General features: G+C 37.1%; 2 protein-coding genes across 2 annotated transcripts; both read left to right on the top strand.

Moving 5' to 3' along the window:
- Nucleotides 1–10,160, top strand: LOC130429377 (uncharacterized). The gene is made up of 7 exons (XM_056757903.1): nt 1–43; nt 1,090–1,395; nt 4,781–5,104; nt 5,890–6,177; nt 6,739–7,062; nt 7,751–7,861; nt 8,536–10,160. Exons 2-7 carry the CDS (start codon nt 1,278–1,280, stop codon nt 8,619–8,621), a joined length of 1,251 nt encoding a protein of 416 aa, XP_056613881.1. The 5' UTR covers nt 1–43; nt 1,090–1,277; the 3' UTR covers nt 8,622–10,160.
- Nucleotides 10,161–11,313: 1,153 nt separating this feature from the next.
- LOC130429378 (uncharacterized) lies at nt 11,314–17,125 on the top strand. Its single transcript, XM_056757904.1, has 3 exons — nt 11,314–11,531; nt 11,621–11,923; nt 14,618–17,125. Exons 1-3 carry the CDS (start codon nt 11,459–11,461, stop codon nt 14,962–14,964), a joined length of 723 nt encoding a protein of 240 aa, XP_056613882.1. The 5' UTR covers nt 11,314–11,458; the 3' UTR covers nt 14,965–17,125.
- Nucleotides 17,126–17,423: the final 298 nt, after the last annotated feature.

Here is a 17,423-nt window from a genome sequence, read left to right as displayed (position 1 = left end):
CACACACACACTATACACAAGACATTCAGTTTCACTGACTCAGGTGAGGAGATCTCTTCAATATAATTAAAGTCTTTACATAAAAGTTTCGTCTCCCTTTAGATTAAAGAATTGTGCAAAGACAATATTTCAAAAAAAGTTAATTTCAATAAATCTGTCACAGTAATATTTAAAATGCAGTCGATCAGTATTTGTTTCACAGTTTGTAATGTCCTGATAATTCATATTTACACTTTAACACCTGCTGTGAACACACAGTAATGCATGACATCCACACAATCATTCTGAACATCATTCACTTATTACACCTGACATATATATATTTTTAGAAATTGTTTTCTTGCTGTTTGATTCATTCATAGATCAAATAAAATTTAATGTAGATTGTAGCAGAACACATTTACTGATCATCAAGACTCAAAGAGTGCGTTTATATGCACAGTCTTACTCCCATTATGTTTAATAAACTGATAACAAGTGAGGTCATGTAAACGTATAAAACGCTTTTCTTTTAGCAGTGAAAGTTCATAAACTGTGTAAGTGAAATCCGCTCGCCAGAGGTAGTTTTTTGCCCATTACTCAGATTTCACGCTGCATGTAAACGCCTTTGCTGGTTTTCTCTCAGTTTTGTTTATGTCACATGTCTGACAGCACAATAGTAAAAGTCCCAAACGGAAGTAAAAGTAAAGTAACTCATAAAAGTTTGCTCTCGAATCATTCAGTGGATGTAGAAACGTCAAAATGAAAAACTACTGTTGCACATGCAGGTACTGTGGACATGAGAAGAGATATAAAAATACAGCTTCTGACCGTTTTCTGCTGAATTTTTAATTACTAAACAGACTATCAATGGTGACGTCACTGCACACGAGAAACCTGGCAAGACTCAAACTTCCATATAAACGTGGTTTTCTGTGTAGCCGGTTTATTACTGTGCATGTAAACACATGAAAACAGGTTTCTTTCATAAGCTTGTTTTTGATAGATATCTGTTTATTTTGTGCATGTAAACGCACTCAAAGATGAAAGATCTCAACTGAATCTTTTACAGACACACAGTGTTTGATCTCTCAGTGTTTGTGTCTTCAGGTGTGTTTTATAAGAGAGTGTCAGTGAATGATGGAGGATCTGTGACTCTACACAATCATCTCACTAAACTACAGACAGATCATCTGATAGTCTGGTGGTTTAAAGGCGATCGCATAGCTAAAATCGACAGAGCGGTCAAGAGTGATCCAGTTTATGACCCTGATGAGAGATTTACTGACAGACTGAAGATGAATCCTCAGACTGGAGATCTCACCATCACAAACATCACATCTGAACTCACTGGACTTTATAAACTAGAGATCATCAACAGACAGACGGAAACGATGTTTCAAACATTCAGTGTCAGTGAGTATCACAAGTTTTATTTTGTTATGATTTTATTAACATAATCATTCAACATCCTGAACAATTACAGTGTGAAATTACAGACATTTGTGCTGTTCGTGTTATTGTCTGATGGTAAAACACTCAAACATTCTGTGGTGAAATGATCAGATGTCACAGAACAAGATGACAGAACCCAAACACAGGCAGTAGAAGGGTTAACAAAACTACTTTTATTAATAAAACAAAAACCCACGATGGGGAAAACCGTATGAAACAAGGAATCAAACTAAAATATTTCCCACAAGGGAGACGAAAACAAACAGGCAGAACGATGATCTAAATCAGGGAGTCAAACTCAGTTCCTGGAGGGTCAAGTACTGCACAGCTGCGGTCCTTCAGTAACAGAGTCTGACACCTGTGATCTAAATGATAAATCCAAAACACAAGGAGCAGGAAGACCAGGAACGGGGTGATCCATAATAGACGAACAGAAGAGCACAGAGGATACAAAGTGAAATCATGACAACAATCCAACCAGGTCCAGGAACAGAGAAACAAAAGGGCTTAAAATAGGGAACAACTAACTAAGAATAATTGCAAAGGGGAGGTGACGGAGATTAAACACTAAATGGAAACTAGCGGGAACATAATGGGACAGATGATAGAGATGAAACACTAGTGGAGAAACAAAGGGGCGGAGCTTAACGAAAAACAGGAGGACACGCAGCGCAAAGTGACAACAAAAGCCACGTGTGTCCACACATAACACATCTAAACCTAAAAGACGTGGTTCTGTCACAACTCTGCATAGGGAGCTAGAAAACTCATGACTGGAAGGACGGAGTCCATTAGGGATGCACCGTAATGAAAACCCGAAAACCAAAAATTTGTTTTATTGAATTCTATTAATTACACACTAAAACCACACAAATTAAGGAGAACGTATTTTAAAACAATACAACAAATATCACTTTCCTTGTCATTTTTTACCAATCATCTAAACTTTGTAGTACTAGAATTATTAGGCCTATATGCATAACAGTAGTTAAGTTATAGTCAAACTTAAACTCATTCAAGAAGTTTATATATGGTGCACAATCATTTTAATGAAGTAACAGGCAGAACACAGAGGGGCAGTGAATATTTTTTATGTAAACAGCTTAACATGAGCTTCAGTGATGATATCAGTACCTGTCACATGCCGGATGACGGTCCATGCGAGCGACATCATCACTTTCTGACAGTTCGTTCTGCTGATCATTCAAGTCTATGAAGAGTCTGTTGCGTTTAAAGTTCTGCTTTAAAGGTTTCCTTAGACAACCACATTCAACAAATTGGTATAATTTATTTAAGATCTTCATGAAATTTATGGAACATATTTTGCTTAAAAACACTCAATGGCTGTGTAAACAAAACCCTTCTTGCCTCGACAAAAACAGCTCTGCTCACTTTAACGTTTTGGTGCATGTCTCTTTAAATGATAATGAGTTACAGAGCACCCCTCTCCCTTCCGTCCGGTGTGACGACACAGCACACGTGTAGTACTGCCATGACAATTGTTTAGCAAAATTATGTTTCTTGAACTCGTCTGTGGTTAAACGTCTCAAATCATTCGTCCGGAGACTAAAAATCAGTCACAGCAAACAGTGCTCACGTTGTGCGTTTATGTTTTCCTAAAATCCACTGATTGCGCAGCTGCAGCTGCAGGAAAAACGTGGATTTAAGCTCTTGTTGTTGAAGTTACACACACAACGTGAAAGCATTACTTGTAAGCTGAGAATGTATTTTTCAGTCTAAACATATTAACGCACATAATGTCTTAACATTCATACAGTTAAGTAAGTGTCTCTCTGCACTTATATACAGTAAGTTTAACACAGGGTTTAAATGTTTTATTTAGCCTGTGACTGACTTCGCTATCATAAGCTAACGTTATCCTCCTATATATACGCTACATTTTCGTCAATTCAGATTGTTGATAAATATTACTCACATCGGCAGTTTTGTCTTGTTCAGTCGGTCTCGATCCCTCTTTAGGAACAACTTTGAAGCTTATCCTGCTTGTAATGTCCCAGGCTGAAAAAGCACTCAGGTTTGAAGTGATTTGTGCAAACAAGCAGGTTTTTACTCATGGTTTCTGATTGATTTCCACTAAAAATAAAATAAATCCACTGCTAGGTTTGGACTCTTTCCAGCGACTACATTAAATGTCGTCCACCAACTTTAGCCATGGCGTCACGTACACCGCTGTCTCTTGTGAAAACCACAATGGCGGAGCGCTGGGTGGAACGGAGTAGATTAAGGGCCAGTAACATTGCAATAAAATCCATTTTGGACATCACAACCTGAACGATATCTGAACGACTCGATTTCTCACATGCTTTCAGGCAAAGGCAGACCAAAACAAACTTACTGGGTTCTTATTTTTCACATTTTCTGGATTGCTACATGCACCGGGGAACCGATTATAGCACATAAACATAATAAAAATGGGGTTTTCATAGGAGTAAATGCATCACACAGAGCTTGGCGTCATTTTCTGTTTGCTGGTTTTAAGCTGTGATTGTTATTTGCATTTTTTTTAAACTTTGTTATGGCGTGCTTACATGATCATCCTTCAATAACAGCTAGTAAAGGCATGAACACGAGCACTGAAATCTGTCATGTCACCATCATCCTGTGACACACAACATCATATCTATGAATTAAACCGTTTTATTGCAAGTTATAGTTTTGTTTTAATCTGTTCTGGGCTGTAGACTCATTTTTCCCGCTGGTCGCACTGCTGTGACTCACTTTCTCAGGTGGTCGCACCCGTTTTTATAGCATTATCATAATGACCTTGACCATACCATTATGAACTTCTTTCAAGTTATATTTTGGCAATAAAATGATCTGACACAAATATAAATTGTATCTCTTCACAATCCTTTGTTTTCTTTGCTGTTGTTTTTCACAGCTGTAGGACATCAGAATATGTCATCAATGATCCGTCTGAGAATCTGTCCTGTGATGCTTTTATGCCTCTCTGTCTGCCCAACACCAAATGAAGTTGAACGCATACTTTAGTTTGGAGACAGAGGGAGTGCACAAGCTCTCTACTCGCTCTTTCCTGCACTTATCACAAGCGCGTCATTCACTCATAAATCACATGAAATGTTCAAATAAATCTTTAGCAGGGCAACTCGCACCGATGCAACACCTGTAGACCTCGCACGTTATAAAGATACGATCACATTTGTGAGCATTTTGATGCCAGTCTAGAGCCCTGCTCTCATATGTTCTTCAAACAATCTGTGTCACTGCATTAAAAACACTGAAAATATGTTTATATATCAGTGCTGACCGCTTGTGTCTGACTCACATGACACATTAACACATCCTCTTTCTGTTTGTTCTGCAGGTTTGTTTCCCAAAGTGAAGAAAGTGAAAGAGAGAGATTCTGTCTCTCTACACATTGGTATTCCTGAAGAACAGAGAAATGAGAAGATACACTGGAAGATCAAACACAACAACTCTCTTGTAGCTGAAATCATTACAGAGAATAGAAAGATCTCAACACCTTTTATTGAAGAGAGATTCAGAGACAGACTGAAGCTGGATGATCAGACTGGAGATCTCATCATCACACACATGAAGAATGAAGACTCTGGACAGTATGAAGTAAATGTCACCATCGGCAGCATCACACACACTATACACAAGACATTCAGTTTCACTGACTCAGGTGAGGAGATCTCTTCAATATAATTAAAGTCTTTTCATAAAAGTTTCGTCTCACTTTAGATTAAAGCATTGTGCAAAGACAATATTTCAAAAAAGTTAATTTCAATAAATCTGTCACAGTAATATAAAAAATGCAGTCGATCAGTATTTGTTTCACAGTTTGTAATGTCCTGAAAATTCATATTAACACTTTAACACAGTAATGCATGACATCAACACAATCATTCTGAACATCATTCACTTATTACACCTGATATGTATATATTGTTAGAAATTGTTTCCTTGCTGTTTGATTCATTCATAGATCAAATCATATTTAATGTAGATTGTAGCAGAACACATTTACTGATCATCAAGACTCAAAGAGTGCGTTTATATGCACAGTCTTACTCCCATTATGTTTAATAAACTGTTAACAAGTAAGGTCATGTAAACGTATAAAACACTTTTCTTTTATCAGTGAAAGTTCATAAACTGTGTAAGTGAAATCCGCTCGCCAGAGGTAGTTTTTTGCCCATAACTCAGATTTCACGCTGCATGTAAACGCCTTTGCTGGTTTTCTCTCAGTTTTGTTTATGTCACATGTCTGACAGCGCAATAGTAAAAGTCCCAAACGGAAGTAAAAGTAAAGTAACGCATAAAAGTCCCCTCTCGAATCATGCAGTTGATATAGAAACGTCAAAATGAAAAACTACTGTTGCATATTCAGGTACTGTGGACATGAGAAGAGATATAAAAATACAGCTTCTGACCGTTTTCTTGCTGTATTTTTAATTACTTATTCAGAGTCAGTGAATGATGGAGGATCTGTTACTCTACACAATCATCTTACTAAACTACATACAGATGATCTGATAGTGTGGATGTTTAAAGACCGTCACATAGCTAATGTCAACAGAGCGGTCAACAGAGATCCAGTTTATGAGCCTGATGTGAGATTTACTGACAGACTGAAGATGAATCCTCAGACTGGAGATCTCACCATCACACACATCACTTCTGAACTCACTGGACTTTATCAACTAGACATCATCAGAGAAAAGACAGAAACAATGTTTCAAACATTCAATGTCAGTGAGTATCACAAGCTTTATTTTAGTAATGATTTTATTAACATAATCATTCAACATCCTGAACAATTACAGTGTGAAATAACAGACATTTGTGCTGTTAATGTTATTGTCTGATGGTAAAACGCTCAAACATTCTGTGTTGAATGATCACATACAGTTAACTCAAGATATATCAAATCTGTCATGTCAACAATACCCTGTGACCCACTGTCAAGTGCTCTCTAGCTTTTAGCAAGGTTTTAAACATGCAGAACTCTCACACTTGTAAAGACAGTCCAGTACAAGGAGAATCCAACTGGGTTTATATCATTGACCACACTTTTGACCTCTTTTTATTTTGGGAAATTCAATTCATTCAGTCAATCAACCAGATGAAAAACCTTTAAGCACAAATACAAACACCACATAAGGGTGAGTATAAACACAGTAAATAAAATAACACACAAATAGGATCCAGCAAACAAGGGTGTGCCACATCATACCTGCCACGATAACACCGGTGTAAAATTTAAAATGATAAAAAAGTGTCATATCACTCTTTCTGTTTCTGTTTGTTCTGCAGGTTTGTCTCCTAAAGTGAAGATGGTGAAAGAGAGAGATTATGTCTCTCTACACATTGATGTTACTGAAGAACAGAGAAATGAGAAGATACACTGGAAGATCAAACACAACAACTCTCTTGTAGCTGAAATCATTACAGAGAATAGAAAGATCTCAACACCTTTTATTGAAGAGAGATTCAGAGACAGACTGAAGCTGGATGATCAGACTGGAGATCTCATCATCACACTCATGAAGAATGAAGACTCTGGACAGTATGAAGCAGATGTCACCATCGGCAGCATCACACACACTATACACAAGACATTCAGTTTCACTGGTTCAGGTGAGGAGATCTCTTCAATATAATTAGTCTTTTCATAGAAGTTTCGTCTCACTTTAGATTAAAGCATTGTGCAAAGACAATATTTCAAAAAAGTTAATTTCAATAAATCTGTCACAGTAATATTTAAAATGCAGTCGATCAGTATTTGTTTCATAGACTCTTCTTTATGTCAGTGCTCTTACACACAAATACATGAAGTTTATTTAGTAACAGTTTGTAATGTCCTGATAATTCATATTTACACATTAACACCTGCTGTAGGGCTGCACGATAAATCGCACTCGATTGTCACGCGCGTCTCGTCAGTAAAACCGGTTCCTTGATTAGTAGTATATCGCCATCAGCTGCTTTCAGATGGAGCGGCATTTACTACACAGAGCCGTAGTTCACTGACGAGAGGGGAAATATCGCATTCATAATCGCAGTCGATTCATCCGCGATTATGAATGCGATATTTCCCCGCTTGTCGGGGAAAAATATGAACATCATATTTTTAGATATTGTTTTCTAGTTTGATTCCTTCATAGATCATATACAAATTGTGTTTTTTAATCAAATCTGATCATGGTTACCAATGTTTATGATCAGACTGATCAATTCATTAATATTAATAACTTTCTCTCTGTCATTACTGAAGCCTGTGAAGAATTCATTAATGATGATGATGAATATGTTTTATCCTCCACAGGTCAGTCTTCAGGTGTGATAGCAGGAATATGTGTTGCTCTTCTCTTCCTGGTTATGGCTGCTGCTGCTGCTGGTGTTGTGATCTACCGTCACCTCAAAATGAGACATCAAGGTAAGAATCGGAATAGTAGTGCGATAGCGCAATTTTAAAAAAGCACAGATGGGAGTGGAAATTACTGCGGTGATTTACTGACAATGTGCACATTAAAAAACACAGGCGCAAGGTACACAAGTAATGTTGTACATTATACATTAAATACAACAGTTATTGAGGTTAAATTATTATGTTTATTAAATGTATTAAGTGGATGCCCACTAATTGGAACAATAAAGACCCCCCTGCTACCTTTAACCTGACTATACACTTTATTATTAAACACCTCATTTCAAATAGTTTCTTCATTGTGTTGAAATCATATGCCTGTCTGATCTAAAATGTGATGTGAAAAGGTAGAAGAGTGAAAGGTGGAATCGAACCTTCATCAATAAAGCATCACAACTATGTTCATATGTCTTACTTGCTACTCCATTGAAGCTGTTGGTGAATGAGTGTAGTTTCTACTCTCTGAAATACACATGCTTCTGACGCCCATGCTAAAAAATATACAGGGCAGCATGAAATCCACACCTGTTGAAACATCCAGAATACTGCAGGATTTGGGGATAAGTACCAAAGAATGGATTGAAATCATAGAGACAATAAGATCAGTTTTACGTTTTTTTTTTCTAAATCAGGCAAAACAAAAATATTACAACAGAATTATTTATTGTCTGCTTTTCTTACAGATTCCAACACAAGAGAAGAGTCAGTGGAGAAAAATGAGCCTTTGAGGAATGGAGACGCCAGCAATGGTGATGTGCCTCCAGTGTAACATGATGAACATTACAAACACATCACAATAACACAAATTAGAGAAGCTCAAAGGAAAAGAAGAGTCAGAGCTCCCACTGAAGAGCTTCCAGGGCGATGAGGATCTAAATCATCTCGCATTTCCTTTTTCTACTTTCCTTGACCATGTGACTAAAGCTAACATGACACATTAAAATTGACCAATCAGGAGACCATCTTGAGCACTCACTGTAGCGGTTGATCACCACCAGCACCCCTATCGTCTTTAGAACTCCACCTGGTGCCTTTTGGGCCGAAAATGGATGTTGAGACACTTCCTGTTATTTTTTCAACCCTACCAGCGAAAGGTTTCTCTTTGATTTGCCGACAACATCAACATTCTTTCAATAGAGTTGAATTACATTCAAGTAAATCATCAGTAAATATCAGATTTCATATCTGTTACCTGTAGACATTGGATGTAATGTTTATGACCTTATACTCACACCTGCAAACCTGATATTTGACATTGTTGAGCAGTGAAAATAATACACACCCTGAACGGACACACGTTGAGATTCACTAGAAAGAGATGTAGAGCTAGAAATCAGACTTTGACCCATCAGTGTTACTTTGACTTTAATATTCTGTCATACAGCTTTGATTTATCTGAAGCTTCTGTTGCAGAAAGCTTTTATTATTTTAATCTTACTTAAAAGTTTGCCGTTGGTTTATTGTAAACTTTTATTTTTGGTTTAATTGAGCCACAATTGCTTCATTAAATAACATTTCAAATACATGTTCTATATATAATTTTCTCTATTGAACGGCTTTCTGTCAGAGTGTAATGTTATATCTAACATCTTAAATGAGTTTTCATTGCGATTTAGTTCTTATATACATCTTTAAAGTATATTATACAAAGTTCTCTGTGTCTTTCAACTTTCTAAACGATATCACAGCTTTAAAGCACTTGACGTAATCCTGCTAATAGACTAACTCAGAAATATATCTACATTTACCATGAGATGTTACAATTTAATTTCTTAAAATGAGTCCCTTCATCTCTGCTTGCACTAATGAACTATGGCACTGTTTGCACTTGGTTATATATTGAACTGTGTCAAATTAAAGTCTTGCTACCCAGTACTTTCTTAGGGAAGAACACTATAGGAACACATACGTACCGTAAAATAAAGTGCAACCGACAATTACTTTTGTTTAAATCAAAGACTGGACGTAGTGTCTGTGACTTCACCTGTATGTTTCTGGGGAGCTGTTTTAGCAGCGTGACACCCCTGAAATGGGCAAAGAGGCAGAACATGGTTGGAACTGACGTGCCTGCTTTGGTCCAAACGCGCTGGAGATGCACAAAGGTGCGCACGACATGCAACTCTCATCATCTGTGATAGTGACATACAAGCTGTTATCAAGATGTTGAATGACTCTCAGACAATCCAAATGTAATTCCTGTCCCCCAAAAACCTACAGGCCTATATGCGTCATGAGACGTCTCCAAATATAAGTGCTTCCAACACAAGCGACTGCACAATAACAGTATGAAGAAAACTCTTGTATAATAAATGACCAGAAATCATGTTTTTTTTATCATGTTATCATGTTTTTATTGTGTGTTAGTGTGTTAGTTAGCTGTATTTTGTTTTTGTTATTATGTCGTAAATCATGTGACATGTATCAATGTTTTGATATTAATTGGAATGTACAATAAAATAAACATATCTCTGTTTGGAGAAATAATCTTTATATTTAATTGTTGAGTGAACATAACTTGTTTTTATGATGATTTGCCTGTTTATTATCATCATAATGATAATGTTAATCTCTTTACTCTTTATCATCTCTTTATTCTTTAATGGTAAGTTCTTTAGCAATGTTTTAATACTTTTACTTTTTCTTCTCCACAATTTTGTGTTTCTTTATGTCTATGAGTTAGGCACCATTAAACAACTGTAAGTCAGTGAACATCAGTCTGGTGTTTAAAGTTACGTGTGGTTTGTTGCTAAGCAATAATATGATTCTCTCTTTGTGTTATTCATCTTAACTACACGCGTATATCACTGACTGCTGTTTATTTTCTGTTAATATCAAAAGTCTTAGTCTATCAGTCCAAGTATGCATACTTTCCCTTAAGTACACAAAACTAGTATGTTGAATGAGTGGTAAATCTGTATTCATAAGCAGTATTCAGTGTGGATTGTAGACACTGAACATCTGGAGTCTTTTCTATCCTGTAGTGCCACAGGGGGAGAAAAGCAATGAGATTGATCAAATAAAATATAAAAAAATATCATCACATTAGCCACCCCCAAATGTATTAAATGTCAATATTTTCGTGTGCTTTGTGGTTGAATTTGACTTTTATTGGAACTTGAATAAATCATTTTTGCAGTTGATGGGTGGATATAATGTTTGCATTAGTTTATTATGAGCTTCAGCCTGAGACATGTATGATTTGAGATTTAATCATGTATTTGTATTCATTGTATATAATCAGATGTTCTCTTATCCATGTTTATATTTATATATATGTTTTGACTTTTAACTCATTTTCTATAGTATTACTAATATTAGCAGGCTACTTACTTTCAGTTTCAGTTTGTTGAGGGGTACTGCAATGGACACTAGATGGCGCACTTTACCCTTAAATTACATGATGTACTTTACACAAGTTCTGCACGTGAATAAACTCTGGTTTACTTAACTGACGAAACGCCATAATGTGATAATTTATTATAGTGATCATGCGCATGCGCTTTTCGGCGTGGTGACGTCAAGATGAATCTTGTGCTCTGATCGTCTGAGTTGGATGCGACATTACAGTCGATACATTATTGACACTAGAATAAGTGAATAGTTTGTATGAAGATGTCAGTCAGATGTCTCTCCTCGCTATTCGTGCTGTTGATGGTCGTTTCGATCGGCGCTGTTTCAGGTTGGCGAAGTTCGATGTATTTTAATCCACAACAAAATACTATAACTATGTAGTTTTACGGTTTATTTTCATTGTGTGTTTGTTTACAGGTGCTACTGGTCTGAAATGTTATCTGGGCGATGAAGTTAGTTTTAAACCGAACCCTACACTGTCATCTGGAAGCACCATTACCTGGAAATTCTGGTCTGCTGTTGGGAGTGTGATTCGAGTGATTGAATTTGATCACGGCGAATCTACACATCCTCATAATCCTCTCTTTAAAGAGTCCATAGCAGCAGACAAGTACACTGGGGAACTGACTTTAAAACATGTTAAGAAAGACCACAGTGGACTCTATTACTTTGAGATCAACGGCAAAGAGCATCAGCAGAAGTTCACATTACAGGTTATGGGTGAGTGAACTTAAGTATCATGTGGGGTCATTTGAAATCTTTTTATTATTTGTGATCCCTTCAGTAAAACAACAATATACATACTTTCTGTTCTGCTTGAACATGTAGTGCTTTAATGAATGTTTGCCTATAGAACCTTATAATTCTAAACAGAAAGTGAAAGTGGTTCTATCTGAGTTTGACAGGTTCCAAAAGTCCCCATATACAAATTTCAGAAATCGTTGAAATTGTATTTAGAGTACATTTAGGGTCTTTGTCTTTTTCATGTATGAAAGAGATTTTTTTCACATATCATTTTTGCTGTATGAAATGCATATAGTCCGAACACCTATTGAACCTTATAATTCTAAAGTTCAGTTTATAGACGTGCGTAGGCAAAAACGTGGACCGTACGCAGACCGCAAGCGCCGGGATTGGTCTGTTTGAACCCCGCCCTCAGGGTCAAAAAACTCTGCGATAGAGTCATGTTTACTCAAACACATTTCCGAATGAATTATCTAAATAAGATATTTGCGCTTCTGTATTTAACATCTCAAGCTGCAACAAAAGTGACTATGTTACTTGCGTCTCAAACAAGGTCATTCTTCTTCGGCTCTTGTCTTGGTTACACAAGTAACCGGCGCATGGATACTGATGCCTAGTGGTCATAGCCTGTCGATGTGGACAGGGACGCAGAAGTGTAAATGAAAACTGACACCTATGGTGTAGAGGCTACGGCGTAGGTCCTACGCATGACTATAACTTGGCCTTTAGGCGATGTCATGTTGTCAGAGTAAAAAAGCAAACGTAGCAGAACACAGGTGTCGCTGTGAGTGAATCTAGTGTTGGACGGTGTCCAAACAGCCATTTTGAAGCTTCGAATCAGAATCTTTTGTTTCGAATCAGCGCTTCAGAGCTCTTGTCAAACTGGCCATGTTACGTGTTTTAGTAAACGATATTACTGTTTCGAAACTCAGATGTTTCGTCACTAGAGGGTGTTATCTCTGTAGTTTACATATGTGTTCTCACGTAGACAGACCATCATACTGAATAATGAAGTTTGACGTAGCTTTACCTCCGTGGACGTGACGTCTGAGGCTGACAATCCTACTTTAAGAATTTCTCGTAAAACTCTTTTCATTTATCTTCAGAGGAATCATCGTGATAACTCATCAGCTATTCTTCATGTGTGTGTGTGTGTAGGTTTAGTTTAGTTTAGTCTTTATTTGTCTCTCAGTGTTTTTGAGGCGGTGGCTGAGATCTCAAACACTGAAGACTTGAATAAACTCTTGAATCACTTTACTGATCATCTTTAGTAACAACATGAAGACGATCTCTTTACTCTTTATCATCTCTTTATTCATCAACAGTAAGTTCATTTAGCAACTTTAGTTTCTACAGTGGGAGTACACTTCACAACTTCATATTCAGTGTAAACTGTATCAAAAACAGTTTGGTGATACAGTGTCAGTGAATGATGGAGGATCTGTGACTCTACACACTCATCTTACTGAACTACAGACAGATCATGTGATAGTGTGGAGGTTAAAAGGCGATCTCATAGCTAGAATCAACAGAGAGGTCAACAGTGATCCAGTTTATGACCCTGATGTGAGATTTATTGACAGACTGAAGATGAATCCTCAGACCGGAGATCTCACCATCACACACATCACATCTGAACTCACTGGACTTTATCAACTAGAGATCATTAACAGACGGACAGAAACAATGTTTCAAACATTCAGTGTCAGTGAGTAACACAAGCTTTATTTTAGTAATGATTTTATTAACATAATCATTCAACATCCTGAACAATTACAGTGTGAAATAACAGACATTTGTGCTGTTAATGTTATTGTCTGATGGTAAAACGCTCAAACAATCTGTGGTGAAATGATCACATACAGTTAACTCAAGATATATCAAATCTGTCATGTCAACATCATCCTGTGACCCACAACATCATATCTATGAATTAAACCATTTTATTGCAAGTTATAGTTTTGTATTAATCTGTTCAGGGCTCTAGACTCATTTTACCGCTTGTCGCACTGGTGTGACTCACTTTCTCAGTTGGTCGCACCCGTTTTTATAGCATTATCATAATGACCTTGACCATACCATTATGAACTTCTTTCAAGTTATATTTTGGCAATGAAATTATCTGACACAAATATAACTTGTCACTCTTCACAATCCTTCTTTGTTTCCCTTTGTTTTCTTTGCTGTTGGTTTTCACAGCTGTAGGACATCAGAATTTGACATCAATGATCCGTCTGAGAATCTGTCCTGTGATGCTTTTATGCCTCTCTGTCTGCGCAACACCAAATGAAGTTGAACACACACTTTAGTTTGGAGACAGAGGGAGTGCACAAGCTCTCTGATCGCTCTTTCCTGCACTTATCACAAGCGCGTCATTCACTCATAAATCACATGAAATGTTCAAATAAATCTTTGGCAGGGCAACTCGCACCGATGCAACACTGTTGACCTCGCATGTTATAAAAATACGATCGCATTTGTGAGCATTTTGGACGCAGTCTAGAGTCCTGCTCTCATATGTTCTTCAAACAAACTGTGTCACTGCATTCAAAAAACTGAAAATATGTTTATATATCAGTGCTGACCGCTTGTGTCTGACTCACATGACACTGTTTTACTAACAGAGTTTTACTAACTCTTTCTCTTTTCCTCTTTCTGTTTGTTCTGCAGGTTTGCCTCCTAAACTGAAGATGGTGAAAGAGAGAGATTCTGTCTCTCTACACATTGATGTTACTGAAGAACAGAGAAATGAGAAGATACACTGGAAGATCAAACACAACAACTCTCTTGTAGCTGAAATCATTACAGAGAATAGAAAGATCTCAACACCTTTTATTGAAGAGAGATTCAGAGACAGACTGAAGCTGGATGATCAGACTGGAGATCTCATCATCACACACATGAAGAATGAAGACTCTGGACAGTATGAAGCAGATGTCACCATCGGCAGCATCACACACACTATACACGAGACATTCAGTTTCACTGACTCAGGTGAGGAGATCTCTTCAATATAATTAAAGTATTTTCATAAAAGTTTCGTCTTACTTTAGATTAAAGCATTGTGCAAAGACAATATTTCTACAAAGTTAATTTCAATAAATCTGTCACAGTAATATTTAAATACAGTCGATCAGTATTTGTTTCACAGTTAGTAATGTCCTGAAAATTCATATTTACACTTTAACACCTGCTGTGAATACACAGTAATGCATGACATCAACACAATCATTCTGAACATCATTCACTTATTACACCTGACATATATATATATTTTTAAATAATGTTTTCTTGCTGTTTGATTCATTCATAGATCAAATAATATTTAATGTTGATTGTAGCAGAACACATTTACTGATCATCAAGACTCAAAGAGTGCGTTTACATGCACAGTCTTACTCCCATTATGTTTAATAAACTGATAACAAGTAAGGTCATGTAAACGTATAAAACACTTTTCTTTTATCAGTGAAAGTTCATAAACTGTGTAAGTGAAACCCGCTCGCCAGAGGTAGTTTTTTGCCCATTACTCACATTTCACGCTGCATGTAAACGCCTTTGCCGGTTTTCTCTCAGTTTTGTTTATGTCACATGTCTGACAGCGCAATAGTAAAAGTCCCAAACTGAAGTAAAAGTAAAGTAACGCATAAATGTTCGCTCTCGAATAGGCCTGCACGATTAATCGTTTTTAAACCGAAATCGCAATTTGAAGGGGTGCGATGTTCAAATCGCAAAAGCTGCGATTATTTCGATTAAAAGGGCTTTAAATAGGATATTGCACCTACGTAGTATTTGACAGCAATTTTACGTTTATCCAATTGGGAGCATTTTAACACTTTAGTGATGCGCGGATGGCGGTTATATCCGTGGGCGCTGTGGATGGATGATCCGCGGGGCGGGTAATAAAAAATACATTCTGATTAATTGCGGGTGGGTCGCGTGTGTATGATATCATATACAATATTAACAAAATTTATCATAAAATACGAACATGTTTTAAATGCATTTTTAATCAGGCGCTAATTTGCAGTAATTTAAAACAAATGCGCGCGTGGCGGCGGTACATTTAGGGTCTATTTCTTAAAGCAGAAATGGAGGCAAAACGGATCCGAGAGAAATTTAAAAAGGGAGAATTAAAAACAAAACAAAAGGAAGGAAAGAAAAGTACCGTGTGGGAGCGTTTCAGCGAAGTGGTTTAACGAATCAAGTGCTGGGTATGTAATATGCAACGACAGTGAGACAGTGTATATATATGAAAGCCATAAGACTGGTACCTCTTATATGGTACATCATGTGTGTGCTAAATCGAAAGATTAGATTTAGGCATTTACAGACAAAGACAGTGCTAGAAAATTTACTGAGTAATTAAAGTAACGATCGGGTCCGGATATCTATATCAGAGAAAACTATACGTGCGGGCGGGTGGATAATTTATCGAAGCAGCGGATGCGGGTGACATTTTAGCTTATCCGCGCATCTCTACTGTACATGCTTTGAATTAGCAAAGAACATCATTTGGGAAAGATGAGCGCGACCGGGAGCAGCAGTTCAAATTCGCAACAAAGTAACGTTATGTCTGCTGAAGCGCAAAGTCCTGCAGCAGCAGACGACTTGGTACCTAAAAGAAAAAGCAACGCTTATGTTTGGAAAGTCCGTGTCGACCTCGCGACACGATTGCTCACGCGTTTGAAATAAGCACACTGTACGACACATTTTCACAAAGGTAGGCCAAAATAATAGACGCCATACATAACTGTAATTGTTTACAGTGGGTTTGGGATCTTAAAAGTTTAAGGTTTTATTTTTAATTGTTAATTTAAGTACTTAAGATACTGCTGTTATTCTCTTAATTTGTCATGACATTTTTTGCATGACAACTTTATTTAGAAAAATGGCCAGGTGCTGGAATTTCTTTTATATCGCCCGAATATGAAAATCTGAAATCTGTCATGTCAACATCATCTTGTGACCCACAACATCATATTTATGAATTAAACCATTTTATTGCAAGTTATAGTTTTGTATTAATCTGTTCTGGGCTCTAGACTCATTTTACTGCTTGTCGCACTGCTGTGACTCACTTTCTCAGTTGGTCGCACCCGTTTTTATAGCATTATCATAATGACCTTGACCATACCATAATGAACTTCATTCAAGTTATTTATTTGGCAATAAAATTATCTGACACAAATATAACTTGTCACTCTTCACAATCCTTCTTTGTTTCCCTTTCTTTTCTTTCCTGTTGGTTTTCACAGCTGTAGGACATCAGAATTTGACATCAATGATCCGTCTGAGAATCTGTTCTGTGATGCTTTTATGCCTCTCTGTCTGCCCAACACCAAATGAAGTTGAACACACACTTTAGTTTGGAGACAGAGGGAGTGCACAAGCTCTCTGATCGCTCTTTCCTGCACTTATCACAAGCGCGTCATTCACTCATAAATCACATGAAATGTTCAAATAAATCTTTGGC

Source organism: Triplophysa dalaica, chromosome 10, assembly GCF_015846415.1.
Source record: "Triplophysa dalaica isolate WHDGS20190420 chromosome 10, ASM1584641v1, whole genome shotgun sequence".
Classification (NCBI taxonomy): Eukaryota; Metazoa; Chordata; class Actinopteri; order Cypriniformes; family Nemacheilidae; genus Triplophysa; species Triplophysa dalaica.
Note: the sequence above shows the minus strand (reverse complement) of the source record. Positions and strands in the feature narration are given on the sequence as shown.